Source organism: Pyxicephalus adspersus, chromosome 6 (genome assembly GCF_032062135.1).
Source record: "Pyxicephalus adspersus chromosome 6, UCB_Pads_2.0, whole genome shotgun sequence".
Classification (NCBI taxonomy): Eukaryota; Metazoa; Chordata; class Amphibia; order Anura; family Pyxicephalidae; genus Pyxicephalus; species Pyxicephalus adspersus.
The window spans coordinates 70,626,282-70,639,806 of NC_092863.1; the positions used below are offsets into that span (position 1 = coordinate 70,626,282).

The 13,525-nt window shown below is 41.9% G+C and overlaps 1 protein-coding gene and 1 long non-coding RNA gene across 2 annotated transcripts in view; one reads left to right on the forward strand and one right to left on the reverse strand.

The window, feature by feature from the left end:
- Nucleotides 1-13,525, reverse strand: part of LOC140334062 (uncharacterized) — a 420,558-nt gene that overhangs the window by 208,342 nt on the left and 198,691 nt on the right. The gene's annotated exons all lie outside the window — the stretch shown is intronic.
- The window catches only part of MCTP1 (multiple C2 and transmembrane domain containing 1), a 374,168-nt gene continuing 365,113 nt past the window's right edge, over nucleotides 4,471-13,525 (forward strand). Inside the window, exon 1 of the mRNA XM_072416147.1 lies at nucleotides 4,471-5,399. Coding sequence (XP_072272248.1) covers nucleotides 4,815-5,399 — 585 coding nt within the window. The 5' untranslated portion in view covers nucleotides 4,471-4,814. The remainder of the gene's footprint in view (nucleotides 5,400-13,525) is intronic.

The following is a 13,525-nucleotide window of genomic DNA, read 5'->3' on the forward strand; positions in this document are numbered from 1 at the left end:
AAAAAGCTGTCTGGCTTCAGTTGTAATCCTTTTATTTATTTGTGTGTAAGAATTTTTTAGATTCTGTATGTTATTTTAACCTGTATATTTTAACTGAATCTAATACCTGTATTTTTCTCTAAAATAAATAATGGTTCTAGCTTTAACAATTTACCTAGAAACATCTGAACATTTTTCCAGTTAATGCTGAATAGGCTTTCCTATCTGAATTTTGGCAGCAACTAAAGCTAGCAGCTTCCAAAAATTCACAACTCACTTGAGCACCATTTGTTTAATAAATATGTAAGGTAAATGCACGGTAAATACAGTCATCATAGTTCATTAAATGATATTTCCTAAAAGACATGACCTGACAACATTTAGTAAAGCCAGTTTTTTTACTGTAAAGTGCTGGATGCCATAGAGGGCACAGTGAGAATGATGCAGAGATTATGTTTCCTTAACGGGTATTGGTAGGCATGAGTGATACAGTGTGAATATATACTGGAAGGTTGTGCCATTATTACTGTATCATTCCATTCTGTGATTTGCAGTTCTAACTTGTATTTTGACTCATTACACTCTCTGGCTGCTTATCAGAAATGTGCCAAATGCCAACTGACCTATCACTGATCTGATCAAAGGAAACCAGAAGTGCAGTGAACAGTCTGGCAGACATTTAAGTCTCATTAAGATTGTGCAGCTTAAGAGCAAATATCGCAGAAGTTAACCTATGAATTGTAGACATGGCTGTACAAAGTAAATGTAAGTAGCAGTCACCATTTGGCATCCTATTGGGTAGCTTACAAAGCCTCTTTTCTGAACTGACATGATCCTGGTTCACTTTGTTACTAAGGCTCAACTACTCCAAAGTTGATACAAAGATTTGGCTTACTAAAGCTAAGGTCTACCCCGTCACCACATCCAAAAAGAGCAGCATAGGCCAGACATCCCGATTTTTATGTGAACACTGCTGCTATGTCTCCAGGAGTGGCAAACCACACCACAGGTCTACACATTGGCCCTTGAGTTTGTGGTGGCAGTCTGGTTATTCCTCCAGAGCAGGAAAAGCAGCTGTCTGAACAAAAGCCGCATGCCCCTTCTAGGAATTGTACCACAAAACCATCAAATCAGCAACAGAAACCCAACCACATGCAAACACTTGTACAAAGTGGTTCCAAACACTCCCACTGAACTGTATGTTGGAAGTGTGGTTGGGCATGCGGCACTACACTGAGGTTTACCGCAAGTCTGAAAGGGGCCATACAAGACATTGAGTTGCTTCTATTGGATTGTGGGTGGGAAGGCCAGGACTTTACCCCAAAGCCAGAGATAGTGGGTTAAGGGAAGGCCTCCTCTCTGTACCCAGTGGATCCTGGATCAGTTAGGTACTTAAAGCTTTGCTACTAAAGGCAGCCAATTATAACAACTATAAAATACACTGAGCTGCTTTCATTAGACAGAAGGATTGAGGCGGGAAGGGCTGGACTCAAAGCTAGAGGTGTCAAACCTTTAAGCAACCAAGTATAACTTTGTGATACTTGTATTTAGGTAGGAATTTTAGGGTGGGAATTTTGGTGCAATTGCAGTAATCTAATGCCATTAATGTGGGAAAGCCACTGGGAAAATCCTGTGAACTTGGCCTTGCATGTATTGTACACTCTCCATTATATACATACCTCTGCTGGAGTACCAGACTTGCAGGTAAACTTTGAAACTGCTTTAAAGACCATTTCCACTTAGATCTTCATACCCCAGTACTTTTCCACTATATTCCTCTCTGCACATATTTAAAGAAAAATGTAAAGCATCCTTAACTAAATTTCAGCAGACCTCTAGTCATTGATGGTTGGTTGTCCTCATTTCTTCATGGTATGGAACTCACACTGATGAGTGATCGCCATTATTTGCAGCATGAAGTGGAGGAGAACAAGAAGCACAATGCTGGTGTTTAGAGGTTGAATCATGTATTTAAAAATTCAGCAACAAGGTGGAGGGAAACAAAGCCCTTTAGAGGAGGAGTTACCATTGAAAGAAACTTGAAAGGAGCGGTCAGACAGATAGGAAGCAAACCAAGAGAGAGCAGTGTCACTGATACCAATGGAGCTCATGATTTGTATTAGAAGGAGGTGATCAACAGTGCCGCTACTACAATTCTCAGCATTACTTGCGTCTATAGACCAGCAGCCTCTCTGCCTATGTGTGGCCCCGCATTGGATTGTTTTATAGACACAAGTAATGCTGGAAATTGTAGTAGCGACATCACTCCCTTCTATAGACCAGCAGCCTCTTGCCTATGCGTGGTCCCGCACTAAACTGTTTTATAGGCGCAGGGAATTGTAGTAGCAGTGCTATTTCAGTTAAGAAGGAGTTCCAGCCACTCATAACATTAGACCCCGCATTGGACTGTTTTATTGACACAGGGAATTGTAGTAGCGGTGCTATTTCAGTTTCAAATTTGGCCCATGACTTTGTCTAAATTTTTATTTTGGCCCACTGTGTATTTGAGTTTGACACCCCTGGTCTAAGAAGTCAGGCAACCTAAACAAATCTCTTGCATATATACTATGTATATAGAAAATTATACTTCACTTTTTTTTTGTTGAGTTGATAGGCGGCAGGCTGCTCCATCAGCATTCCATCCTGACACTTTATTTCCTTGTGTTACATTAATTACTTATTTTGGATGCAGATATCCCATCATTAACATGATGAGCATTATTCATTCATTGTGTACATGAGACAGCATACTAAATGCATTATAGTTGTTTTATATATGCTTTTTTTATTTTTAACCAGTACACAATGTTCTAAAGATTTAATAAATAAAATAACAAACTGATTTCAAGCTGTTTTATTTTTTTAACACTGAATTTTAAATACAATTCAGCTACTGATCTAGTTACTGACAATATATCTTGTACATAGCTTCCAGCCTGCATACTTTACATTTGAATCAATAATGCAAAAAAAATTAACGCAAAATACAGTTTTCTATTTGCAACAAATGCTAAAAAGACTCATCCGGGCATCCTTGTGACTGACTGTTACAGTGCAGATGGCCATTTAATGAACCTAGTAGAAACCCCAGCACAAAACAGACATTGGAGCACTACATTGAGAATGTCTATCCTGCATAATATTGCCTATCTCATGCTGTAGATGAGCCTGCTGCTAGAGAGTGAACAAATCACAATGACTTCATCAACTGCTGGGAGGGGGCTGCACTGACAGATCCTAAACACTTAACCCTCTGTATGAGTTGCATGGCATGCTGAACCCCAAGAAAAGGAAGCTGTATATGGTTAAACCTGATAGCCTGTAGCTCAGTAGCTGGAAGTATGCAACGTCCTGTCCTCTCCTCTGTTCCAGAGGTCACAGTGAATGGGCAGTATAGTCAGGCGATCAGAATACAACTGTACAGGTGTCTGTGGGGAAGATGTGATCCAGCATATTGTAGCAGGGGGAGTCCTAGACTTATCCCTGAGCCAGGTATAGCAGTAATGCAGGAAAAGCCCTGTCCTCTGCCCTGGTCCCTGGATCATAGTAAACTAAGTAGTCATGTTCTCTCTTATGATTGATGAACCAGAGTGGAATGGGGGAAGCCTTGTGTTCACCTCTGGTCCAGGGATCCTAGCTATACAAGGGAAACCCTGTCCTGGTCTGTGGTCACATGGGTTGGTCAGAGCCCTGTCCTGTCCTCATGTGTCATATAGATCACAGTGGCTGGGAAGAGTTCTGTGATCACAAATGGTCCATGAATGTCAGTGACCTCTCCCATGGTGCAGGGATTAGTGAAAGCCCTCTTCTGTTATCTGGTCTCAGTGAGAATACAAATCCCTATCCTGTCCTCTTGTCCTGGGATCCCAGAGAAGGGGGATATCTGGCTGGTACATAGATCTCAGTAAAGGGGGAACAGTCTCATATAGAAGGGAAGCTCTGTCTTCTCCAGGGATCTCAGTGGTCTGCCAGACAAGTTAGCAAATAATGGGGGGCTCTGGTCTGGGTATTGGGATGAACTCTGTCTGGTCCTTGTATTACTATGGGTTGGCAGGCCTGTCCTCTCCCCTCACCCAGGGATCTCACAGGGTGGGCAAAACCCTGTCCTCTGCTTTGGTAAAGGGGTTACCCTGAAAAGTAATGTTCTGTCCTCTTCCATGGTCCTGGGATTACAGTGAAAGCCCTGTCCTGTTATCTGGGCCATAGACTGGGTGGGCATGGAAATCCTTGTTCTGTACCCTTTATTCAAGGATCTCAGTGAGGGGGGATCTCTGCCTGGTCCATGGATGTCAGTGAATTGGGGATCTCCCTCTGCAGACCGCTGACAGGTGATGGGGGAGGGTGTGAGAACTCTCCGGTCCGGTGATGAAGCTGTGTCTGGGCTCTGAGTGGGCGGGGCAGACCAGTGACAGGTGATCAGCCAATGAAATTATAGCGCCGAAGAAGCAGATGGGCTGGCCCCGCCCCCTCCACGTGCTCCTGTGATGGACATCTGCCAGGCGCTGACTCCCCGGGCTCCGGGCTCTTCCTCAGCGGGCTCGGGAGCGGATGGATGGGAATGGGGCCGTAGGAAGACGTAACACACCGGGGAGGTCTGAACGCGTCTATCGCTCCGTAATCCATAGTGCTGCCCCTTGAATCATGCTAGAATCGGCCTGTCCGGGCACAGCCATCTCCGGGTACCCTGCAGACTCCCCGGTCCGCTCCTCCTCCTCCTGCCCCTTAGCTGCGGCTCTTCCTGGGCTGGGCTGAAGCCTCCAAGGTCCCTCCATTCTTGTTGCTTCCCCTTCAGGCGCCGCAGGGCCGGCAGGAAAGGGTCACCCGGCGGGAGGGCGATGGAGCCCGCGGACACCCCGGGCTCCTCTCTCCAGGCCCGGCTCTTTAGGAATCTCCAGCTGGGCCGGTCCAGGAAAAGTGGGAAGCCCGGAGCGGAGCGCCGCAGTGCGGGGACACCCTGCCCTTCACCCCCTCCCCATCGGAGGAAAGATCCGGAGGGCTCCGGGGGGCCCATGGAGGAGGTGGTGCCGGGAATCATCCGCTGGAGCGGGATACGGAGGAGGAAGCAAGTCCTGGACCGGGTGTTCTCCTCCTCCCAGCCCAACCTGTGCTGCTCCGGAGCGGACTCCATACCTTCTAGCGCCCCCTGTAGTAGCCCCGGGAGTATTGCCAGCACCCCGGAGCCCGGCTCCACTCTGCGCCGCCTGAGGGATCACCTCCTGCCGTACAACCGGCCCGGACAGAGCAAGGACAGGGAGGGGGATGTGCAGCCAGGCTCCGCAACCCCGGGGGAGGCCAAACCTACCCCCGCCCGGGGCCACTTGTCCCACCAGAAGAGCTCGTCACTGCCCGGCACCGACTGCATCCACACAATGCTGCAACCCGCCAGCACCAGGGACAGCAACAAGCCGAGCTGCCAAACTGTGAGTGAATGTGTCTATTCACACTGGGCATGGGCTGTGAGTGAGTGAATTTGTGTATTCACACTGTGTATGGGCTGTGAGTGAATGTGTCTATTCACACTGGGCATGGGCTGTGAGTGAGTGAATATGTGTATTCACACTGTGTATGGGCTGTGAGTGAATGTGTGTATTCACACTGGGCATGGGCTGTGAGTGAATGTGTGTATTCACACTGGGCATGGGCTGTGAGTGAATGTGTGTATTCACACTGGGCATGGGCTGTGAGTGAATGTGTGTGTGTGTAATGTATGACTGTCATGTATCACAAGATTGATGACTGCAAACTTTCCTGTCATGTCCGATCCCCCCCCCCAGGCTGAGGTGACTGGAGAAAGGGGTAGGCCGGCCCCACAACCTGCCCCTCTGCCTACCCCATTACCTGCCCCACTACCTATCCCCCATCCCCTGACTTCTGACACTTGCAACATTACCTAAGGGAAGATGGCAGCCAAAACCTTAATTTGTGCCAGTAAAGGGTTAAAAGGGTAAATTCCAGGAAGTGTAGGGGTTACATGCTTGTTTTTGTCTTGAGGGCAAGTAAAATGACTAGGGGCACTTTCACATCAGAGGTATAAAACCATGCAGCTGGGGCACAATGAATTGGTGTTGCATGCCTGGAAACTGCAAACCGCACACACACACCGCTGTAACTGTAGTGCAAATTTTCAAAAGCTATGCGACCAGACGTGCCTTGTTATCTTTGGGCACCAATGCCACAATCTGCCACAGTCATGTGCAAAATACGGTTTCCTACCTCTCGGCCTCAGCTGGAAGCAGAGCGCAGGATCTTTTCCTCCCTTCTTTGGGATGAAGATGTTTTCACTTACAGTGCAGGACCATTGGCCCCGCATGATGGGGCATGGTGCCAGGCCTGCCACCATCCAGTATACAGGGCAGCAGGTGTTTGGGGAATGAGAGTTTTTTTTTCCCTTAGTGTCCTATTGGGGAGATTTCCCTTTATTGGTAGATGTAGGCAACAATGGGCCCCTGTGCAGAACTAACTTGGAGCCAAACTAACTTGGGGCCCCTGTGGCCTAAAGAGGTGTGGCCTGCAAAGGTCACAGCAGTGGCATCACCTGGAAGTGGATAATTATTCTTTATTAACAATTTGTTTATTGTTTGATGCCACAGAGGCTTGCATGGATGGACACCTTCCATTTGCAGGGAAATCCCTCTTTATTTCTTTGCACAGTTGCATGCTATAATGTGTTATAGTGGCAGCATATACTATTTTATTCAGGGTCCACCAGTGCAGGGCATTAGTATGAACTGAGCCATAGGACTAAATTGCAGTGTTCTGGCATTGTACTGTGTTGGGCATCGCTCCCACATATAGCCCACTGTACCAACTGACAAAAGTAAAAAAAAAAAAATAAAAACAGAAAGTTACCAATTCTAAGAGAAACTGAAGAAATCTATAGCTGACCTCTCCTTGTGCAGGATTCCCAGCTGTCATGTTGATCCTGATGACTCCTTTACTTTCTGCAGATCAAGAGTTCTGACTTTCTAATCTGCATGCTTGTTCCAGGTCAGTGAGTCAAAAAGTATCAACGCCAGAGACAGCTAGACAACTCGCATTCTTAGAAGGTAGATAGCTGTGGAACCCCTATAACTCTCTCAGTATAGGTTACATTTGAAGGGAATTCTTTATCCAGTATTTTATAAATAGATGCAAATAATGACTGATTTTAATATTCTTGTGATGATAATCACCCATGTGATGATATTTTAAATATCTTGTGTCTTTGTATGGATTGTATTGACTAGGTACATGCAGAATCCATATATGCCTGTTACATATACAGGTTCTGCTTCTACCTTTTACTGTAACATAATGGCTGAGCCTTGCTTTTCACTCATAACATAACAGAAACTATCTAGAAAATACACTCCCCATGTTATTAATTTTTGAGTTTTGCACAGTAATAGCACTGAACCACAAAAAGCTCCCTCTAGCTGCTAAACTACAAATTTCTATATTGATATGATAGAAAAAATCTGAATAGGAAAAACATTTTGGAAAATGGAATGTGAAGGTCACATTAAATGACTGCAGTGGTATTCCACTTTGTGAGATGACAGTAAATTTCATTTTAGAGCTGGTCTCTGCATCTCCAGACAATTTATTATAGCAAACCATCAAATCAATCAAATTGGTAAATTAAATTGATCACTTTTCCTATTTCATTTTGTTTGTGCAAGTTCTTGCTGTCTTGATTGGGGGATGAGCTGAGAGTGTGCTTCTCACCATGCATTGAATGCTCTGTATAGATGAATGTATTACTTCATTTATATAAGACCAGAATATTATATAATATAGAGAGCACAGATGAGTCCCTGTCCCCTAAGGTACTTGTAATGTATACAAAGAAATACACACATTGTACTGCAAGTCTGCATAGATGCCAGGTAACCTGCGAGCATGTTTATTTTTCATTTGAGTAGGAAGGCAGAACACACAGAGAAAACTAAACCCAAAAACTCGGCACTTCGAAACAAAAGTGCCAATCACCTCCTCACCATAATCTGGATGACAGTAATGTAGAACTGTTGATAGATGTGGTAACAATAGATGAACATTTACCATTGACGCAATGGATTTTTTTACCACCTGTATAGGGGCAGAGGAACATAAAAGGTAACAAGGACTATTTCTAAAGTATCTCAGTGTTCATTATCACAGTATAACTTATTAATAATAAATACACATTACTCTCTTTACTTTATGGCATCATGATGCAGCACAATTATTCAGATAAATGTTTGGAATGAGAGATTTATAGCTCCGAGCCGGGTCCTCTCCCCCACCTGTGTTATGTGTGTCTGTCATTTGCAACCCCTATTTAATATACAGCGCTGTATAATATGTTGGTGCTATATAGATACTGTTTAATATTAATAATAGTTTCAAGTGATGTTTTATGAAGTAACATTTTGCCTGTTCTGTAACAAGCATTCAGCTGGTTCCTTTAGAGTCAGGTACCATTACATGAAGACTTCCAGCAGTATACTGACAAGTCTGCGTTCATAATGGCCATTTAAAAACTTGTACTTGGGTGCACAGTAGTTTAAGATTAGTTTCTTTATTATACTAATTTTATTGGTCATTTCAGACCTTTGGTGAGCCACAAAATTGGACCCTGGGCTCAACCACAGTTATATCTGCTCCCATTTACATAAATAGAAGTAGATGAGATATTATTTTTGCAAGCAACAAGTTGCTTTTAGCCGTTTGGTTGCTGACAATTCACTTCAGTCGCATGCAAATCTGGTTACATGCAGGGCAGTTTTCTACTTCTTTCTGAATCTCTTTAGTTTGCTCTGTGCCCGGGAGTGGCAAACCATGTGGTTTCATGCCCGCTGGTTTAAAAGAGTCCTAATTTAACCGTTATTGCTGTGGTGTATGCTTGCCATTACTTCATGTGTGTTATTAAGTGTACATGTTATAATTTATCTTTTTTTTGTGACTTAGTATAGCAGTACATGAAGATTGGAGTTATAATGTACATACAAATATGCAAATATATTAGTTTCCAACTTCCTAAAAATAGCTTTTATTAGCATATTTAGGGTGGACTGAGCATAGCTTCATCTGTTTTTGTTTTCTCCAAAAGGATGGATTAGGCATTAACTGGAGTCAGCATCTAAATTTCCTGGAATAAAAAACTTAGTTTAATTGATGGCACAGTCATGTAAAATCCTGCGTTTACTTGGGTTTAGCCCCTTTCTGCAGACCTTGTAAGTAGTGATGAAGATGTTGCAGTCTGATCAATGGGGGGAGAGGAGGCTAAAGAAAGGCTTCCTTTTACCTGTCTCAGATTGCTTTCATCATCTCAGCTTAGATAAAGTCAATGACAGAAGCTCAGATTGCTTTTTAAAAAAATGATTCTGCTGCTGTGTATTGTTACATGTCAGAAATTATTTTCTGAACTCTGTTCTGTATTCTGAATTCTGTTCTTTAATAAAGGGGAACCAAACCTAAAATGAAACGCACTGCAAGCAGGTAGCTCTATATTGCAGAAGGAACAGACAATGTCTCTTGTACAATAAAATACATTTTCATACCAATTTTTAAGTATAATATCCTCTCCTCATGCCTTCACTGGTGCTGGCATCTTTGCTTTGTCCTTTTTCTAGGTTTTTCAGCCATTTTGATTGACGCACTTGCACCCGAGATAGGTAGTGGTAGCCAGGTATGCTGTGATCATATACTGAGATGCGTCTCCACAGCTCATTGTACAGTATAGAGAAGATTGTGAACAGACTAAACATCGGCCATCTTTTTTGTAATAAAGATCCTGCCGGTGTGCAATTTTTTAATTAGTTCTGTTTTTTTGTTCCTGTTGGTTAGATGTTAAGAAAGTAATTTATTAGGATTTGCTCTGGTGAAGACACAGACAAAAATAAAAACACATTTTTATTTGAGTGGGAATATAAACTTCTAATAAAATATTATTTATAAATGTTTATGCTTAACTGTTCTGGGGACAACCACATCCCAATTTCTCCTATAGGCATCACAGGGATACAAAAAGGTGGGAAAAATCTGTTATGGGGTTACAGAAAAAAAATGTGGTCTAAAAAGGGGTCTGAGGGTTAACAACACTGAATATTATGTAATTCAAAATGCGTCTAAAAATAGCAGTTTTTAAAATCTCATACACAAATGAGAAACAACCAATGCATTAAAGTTATTGGTATACAATCATTCCAGTGTCAGGTCCGTAGACAAAAAGCCACATGAGTTTCTGTCAATATATAGATTCAAATTATTCCTGGAATCCAAATGCATTTTGCAATACTTCCTTCTTCAGGGGACGTAGGAAGTCAGATGTCAAGTAACTCAATAATTAGTTCAAGTGCGTATATTGAGGCCTGTTAATTGGGCTCTATCAAATGTCTCCTTTCCCTTGGGCAGCCATTTCAAAAGAAGCATTGTGTCCCACTCATTTAATCTAAGGGGAACATTCTTGTACTAGTAAGACCAAATCACAGTTTGAAGGTAGGGTTCAGAAGAAAAAAAACATCACCATTCTTTGGTGGATAGGGGAGAATGAAACCACAAATGACAGGTCTAGCAAGAAGTTTCAGCTTGATGTGTAGATTATTGGGTCCCAAAAAGGCGCCTGTAGTGCTACAGAAAAAGGACATTAGAGCCCAAGTAACAGCAATCCATATATGTACTTGGGCCAACTATTGAGTTACTTGATTTTTGACTCCCCTGAAAAAGCAAGTATGAATACAAACTTGTGACTGTCTATGGACCCGAAACTTGAATGATTGTTTACCAATGACTGAAATGCAATGATCATTTCTCATTTGTATATGACATATAAATAAATTGCTACTTTTTGACACTTTTTGAATTGCATAATTTTCAATGTTGTTAGCCTTAAGACCTCTCTTTTAGATAGACCAGATTTGGGCGTATCCTTTTTTTCCTTTTTTTTGTAGCTGTTTAGCAGTAAAGGCCCATTAACATTTATATGTTTTGGTGTATTGCATACAATGGCAGCTCATTCACTCATATGGGCTTTCTTATTGCAACACAATGTAGGGGTTTCATTATAAACCATAAAATCAGACATTCCCTCCTGTGAATCTTCCAATTCCATGTGTTTCTATGGCAGTATTTGATTCCCATGAGGGAATGTCAGATTCCCTGTTTTATAAATAGAGTCCTTAGACTTCAAGATACCATGCCTTTGCATTTATGCCACACACAAATATAGAAGGGCCCTTCAGCGCCAGAGGTGGGAAATTTTCTTCTTTTAGAGTCCATATTCAGTTACATTTCTTTCTGAAATATTTCTAAGTGCATTTTTGCAAATGCATTTCAACCATAAACATTACAGTATCTAAGTTTTTAGTAAAGTCCTCCTTTGTTTCTTTCACTCTGATGAGAATAAAATAAGAATGAAATGAAGCTTAACTGATCATTATTTTAGAAGAAAATCAAGCAGCTGAATTGATTGAAGAAAATGACCTTAATTATGGAAGGAGAAGCTTGCCAACAAGCAAAAAGCAATGTATCAATGTTTTTAGTGCCAAGATCCCTGATGAAAAGAGCTAGCTTTTGTTGTTGACAGAATAGGCATCCAGCAAGGTTAATATAGTTCTATTAAGTAATTTAGGTCACTATTTATTGTGGAAATCCCAGTGGTACTACAGGTAGTAGTTTATATTCATAAAATGCAGGCTCCATTGTGGAGTTTGTGGTTTCCTATGGGGTTTGCTTACTGTAGAGGGAAATCCATGATAAAAACAGAGGTTAACAACAAGACTCTCATCCTACCACCATCCTCACCAATTGTGCCTTGGTTGCCTTGTAATCCTGAATATGAACACAATGCACATTTGTAATACACACACTGCTGTACCTTTATAAATGTGTGGTATGTCTGTGGTACAGCAATAACATTGGTTTATAACTGGAGCCCTTAGTTTTGGAGGTTGGGGTGAGGGCTAGATTGGGTTTTGCTTCAGGAGTTTGAGATTGGAGATTTGATTTTCACATAATGTTGCATCTTTGACTTCAACTAGTTCAGAGCTGACATAAATACACTGCCAACTGACAATTCTCACCAGAGACTTGGTTTAATTGAACTGTTTTGAGAATCTGATTAAATTGGTGGGTCTAGTTCTGCTGTTCCCCAAAACCAGAGCTCGACTTTTCCTGGTCTTAAGTTTGCTACTACAAGTAGTAAAAATTCCAAGTGTATCCTCTCCAGTCTTAGGAAGCTTTAGTAAATCAGGCCTATTGTCTATGAAGGTGTAGATATTCCCTAAATTTTATGGGTGTTTCTTTAGTGAACTGTCTCCATACCCAAGAATGGCCTGCAGTGAGTACAAGAATCCAGATATATGCTTTTATTGCCAATATATTGTCATAAATTATTAATCACTTGCCCTAAGTCGTAGGTGATAATTGTTTTATGTTACACTGTAGCCACCAATTTAGGTTCAAACCTTCAATGGAAAGGCAATGATTGAAAGTTTAATTTTGATTTGTGGCTGTGGGGCAGAGGAGGCTACTTTCTATGTTTGATAAATGCGATTGATGCTACAAGGCAGCAGTGGCTGAAGATAAAAAAAGACACAATATTGACATTTGTTGTGCAGTATGAGTAAATCTTTACTGTCAGAAAGAAATAAAAGATGGGTGCATTGTGTATATCAGGCACCATATGCTGCCTAAATGTAAATGAAATCTACATAACTGCACTAGCAGAACTTCCAAAAATACCTGCACTTCCAGTTTACCTTCCTCCTACAAAGTATTCTCTATTGGTTTGTGTGAGGACTGTGCAACACAGGCTATGGTGAAAAGAGAGTGTGGTTTTAAAGCTCAGCTCACTCCAGGCTCTGTGCTCTTCATCTCCAGTGGTCCCCCTCTTCTTCTTGAAGTTCCCCAGCGGTACTTTATGCTTTTGTTTCTAGTGTTATCTGTGTGGTCAGATTCCTCTGCTGATCTTCTCCAGCCTTATGCAGTTCTCCGAGATGCACAGAGCTGCACTGGCATGTAAACATCAGCTTTGCTCTTTTACTGATGGCAGTACACAAAAAAGTACCTGAACTTTTCTCGTTTGTATTTACAGTGCGCAGTGCATTGCAGATCTGACATTGCTACAGTACCATTGCTACAGTAGAGATAGTATAAGTACCTGAATAAGATACCAGCCACGTTTCATTATATTTTGCACATGCCGGAAAAATAAAATCACCATATACTGTATACCAATCTGAATATAAAACCAAGGTATGTATTTAGGGGATATTTCCAATCCCTCCTCACATATAAGTCAGGTTAAGCCAAGATAGAAGAGAGCTGGGGTTTCTTTGGGGCAATCCAAGGTAATATTTATCTAAGGTATTATTTATATCATATTATATTTTTACATTTTTTTTGGGGGGGGGGGAGGGGGAAGTGGAAGACATTTAAAATTACATTGGCTGAGCCTGTATATCCTTTTCCCTCCTTTTTTAGCTTTAAGTACTTTGTACTTTTTAGTTGATTATACTTGGTCTTTTATTTCTAATGATATTTTGTGCATGGCCACCAGTAGATGATACTGAGTCTGCATGTA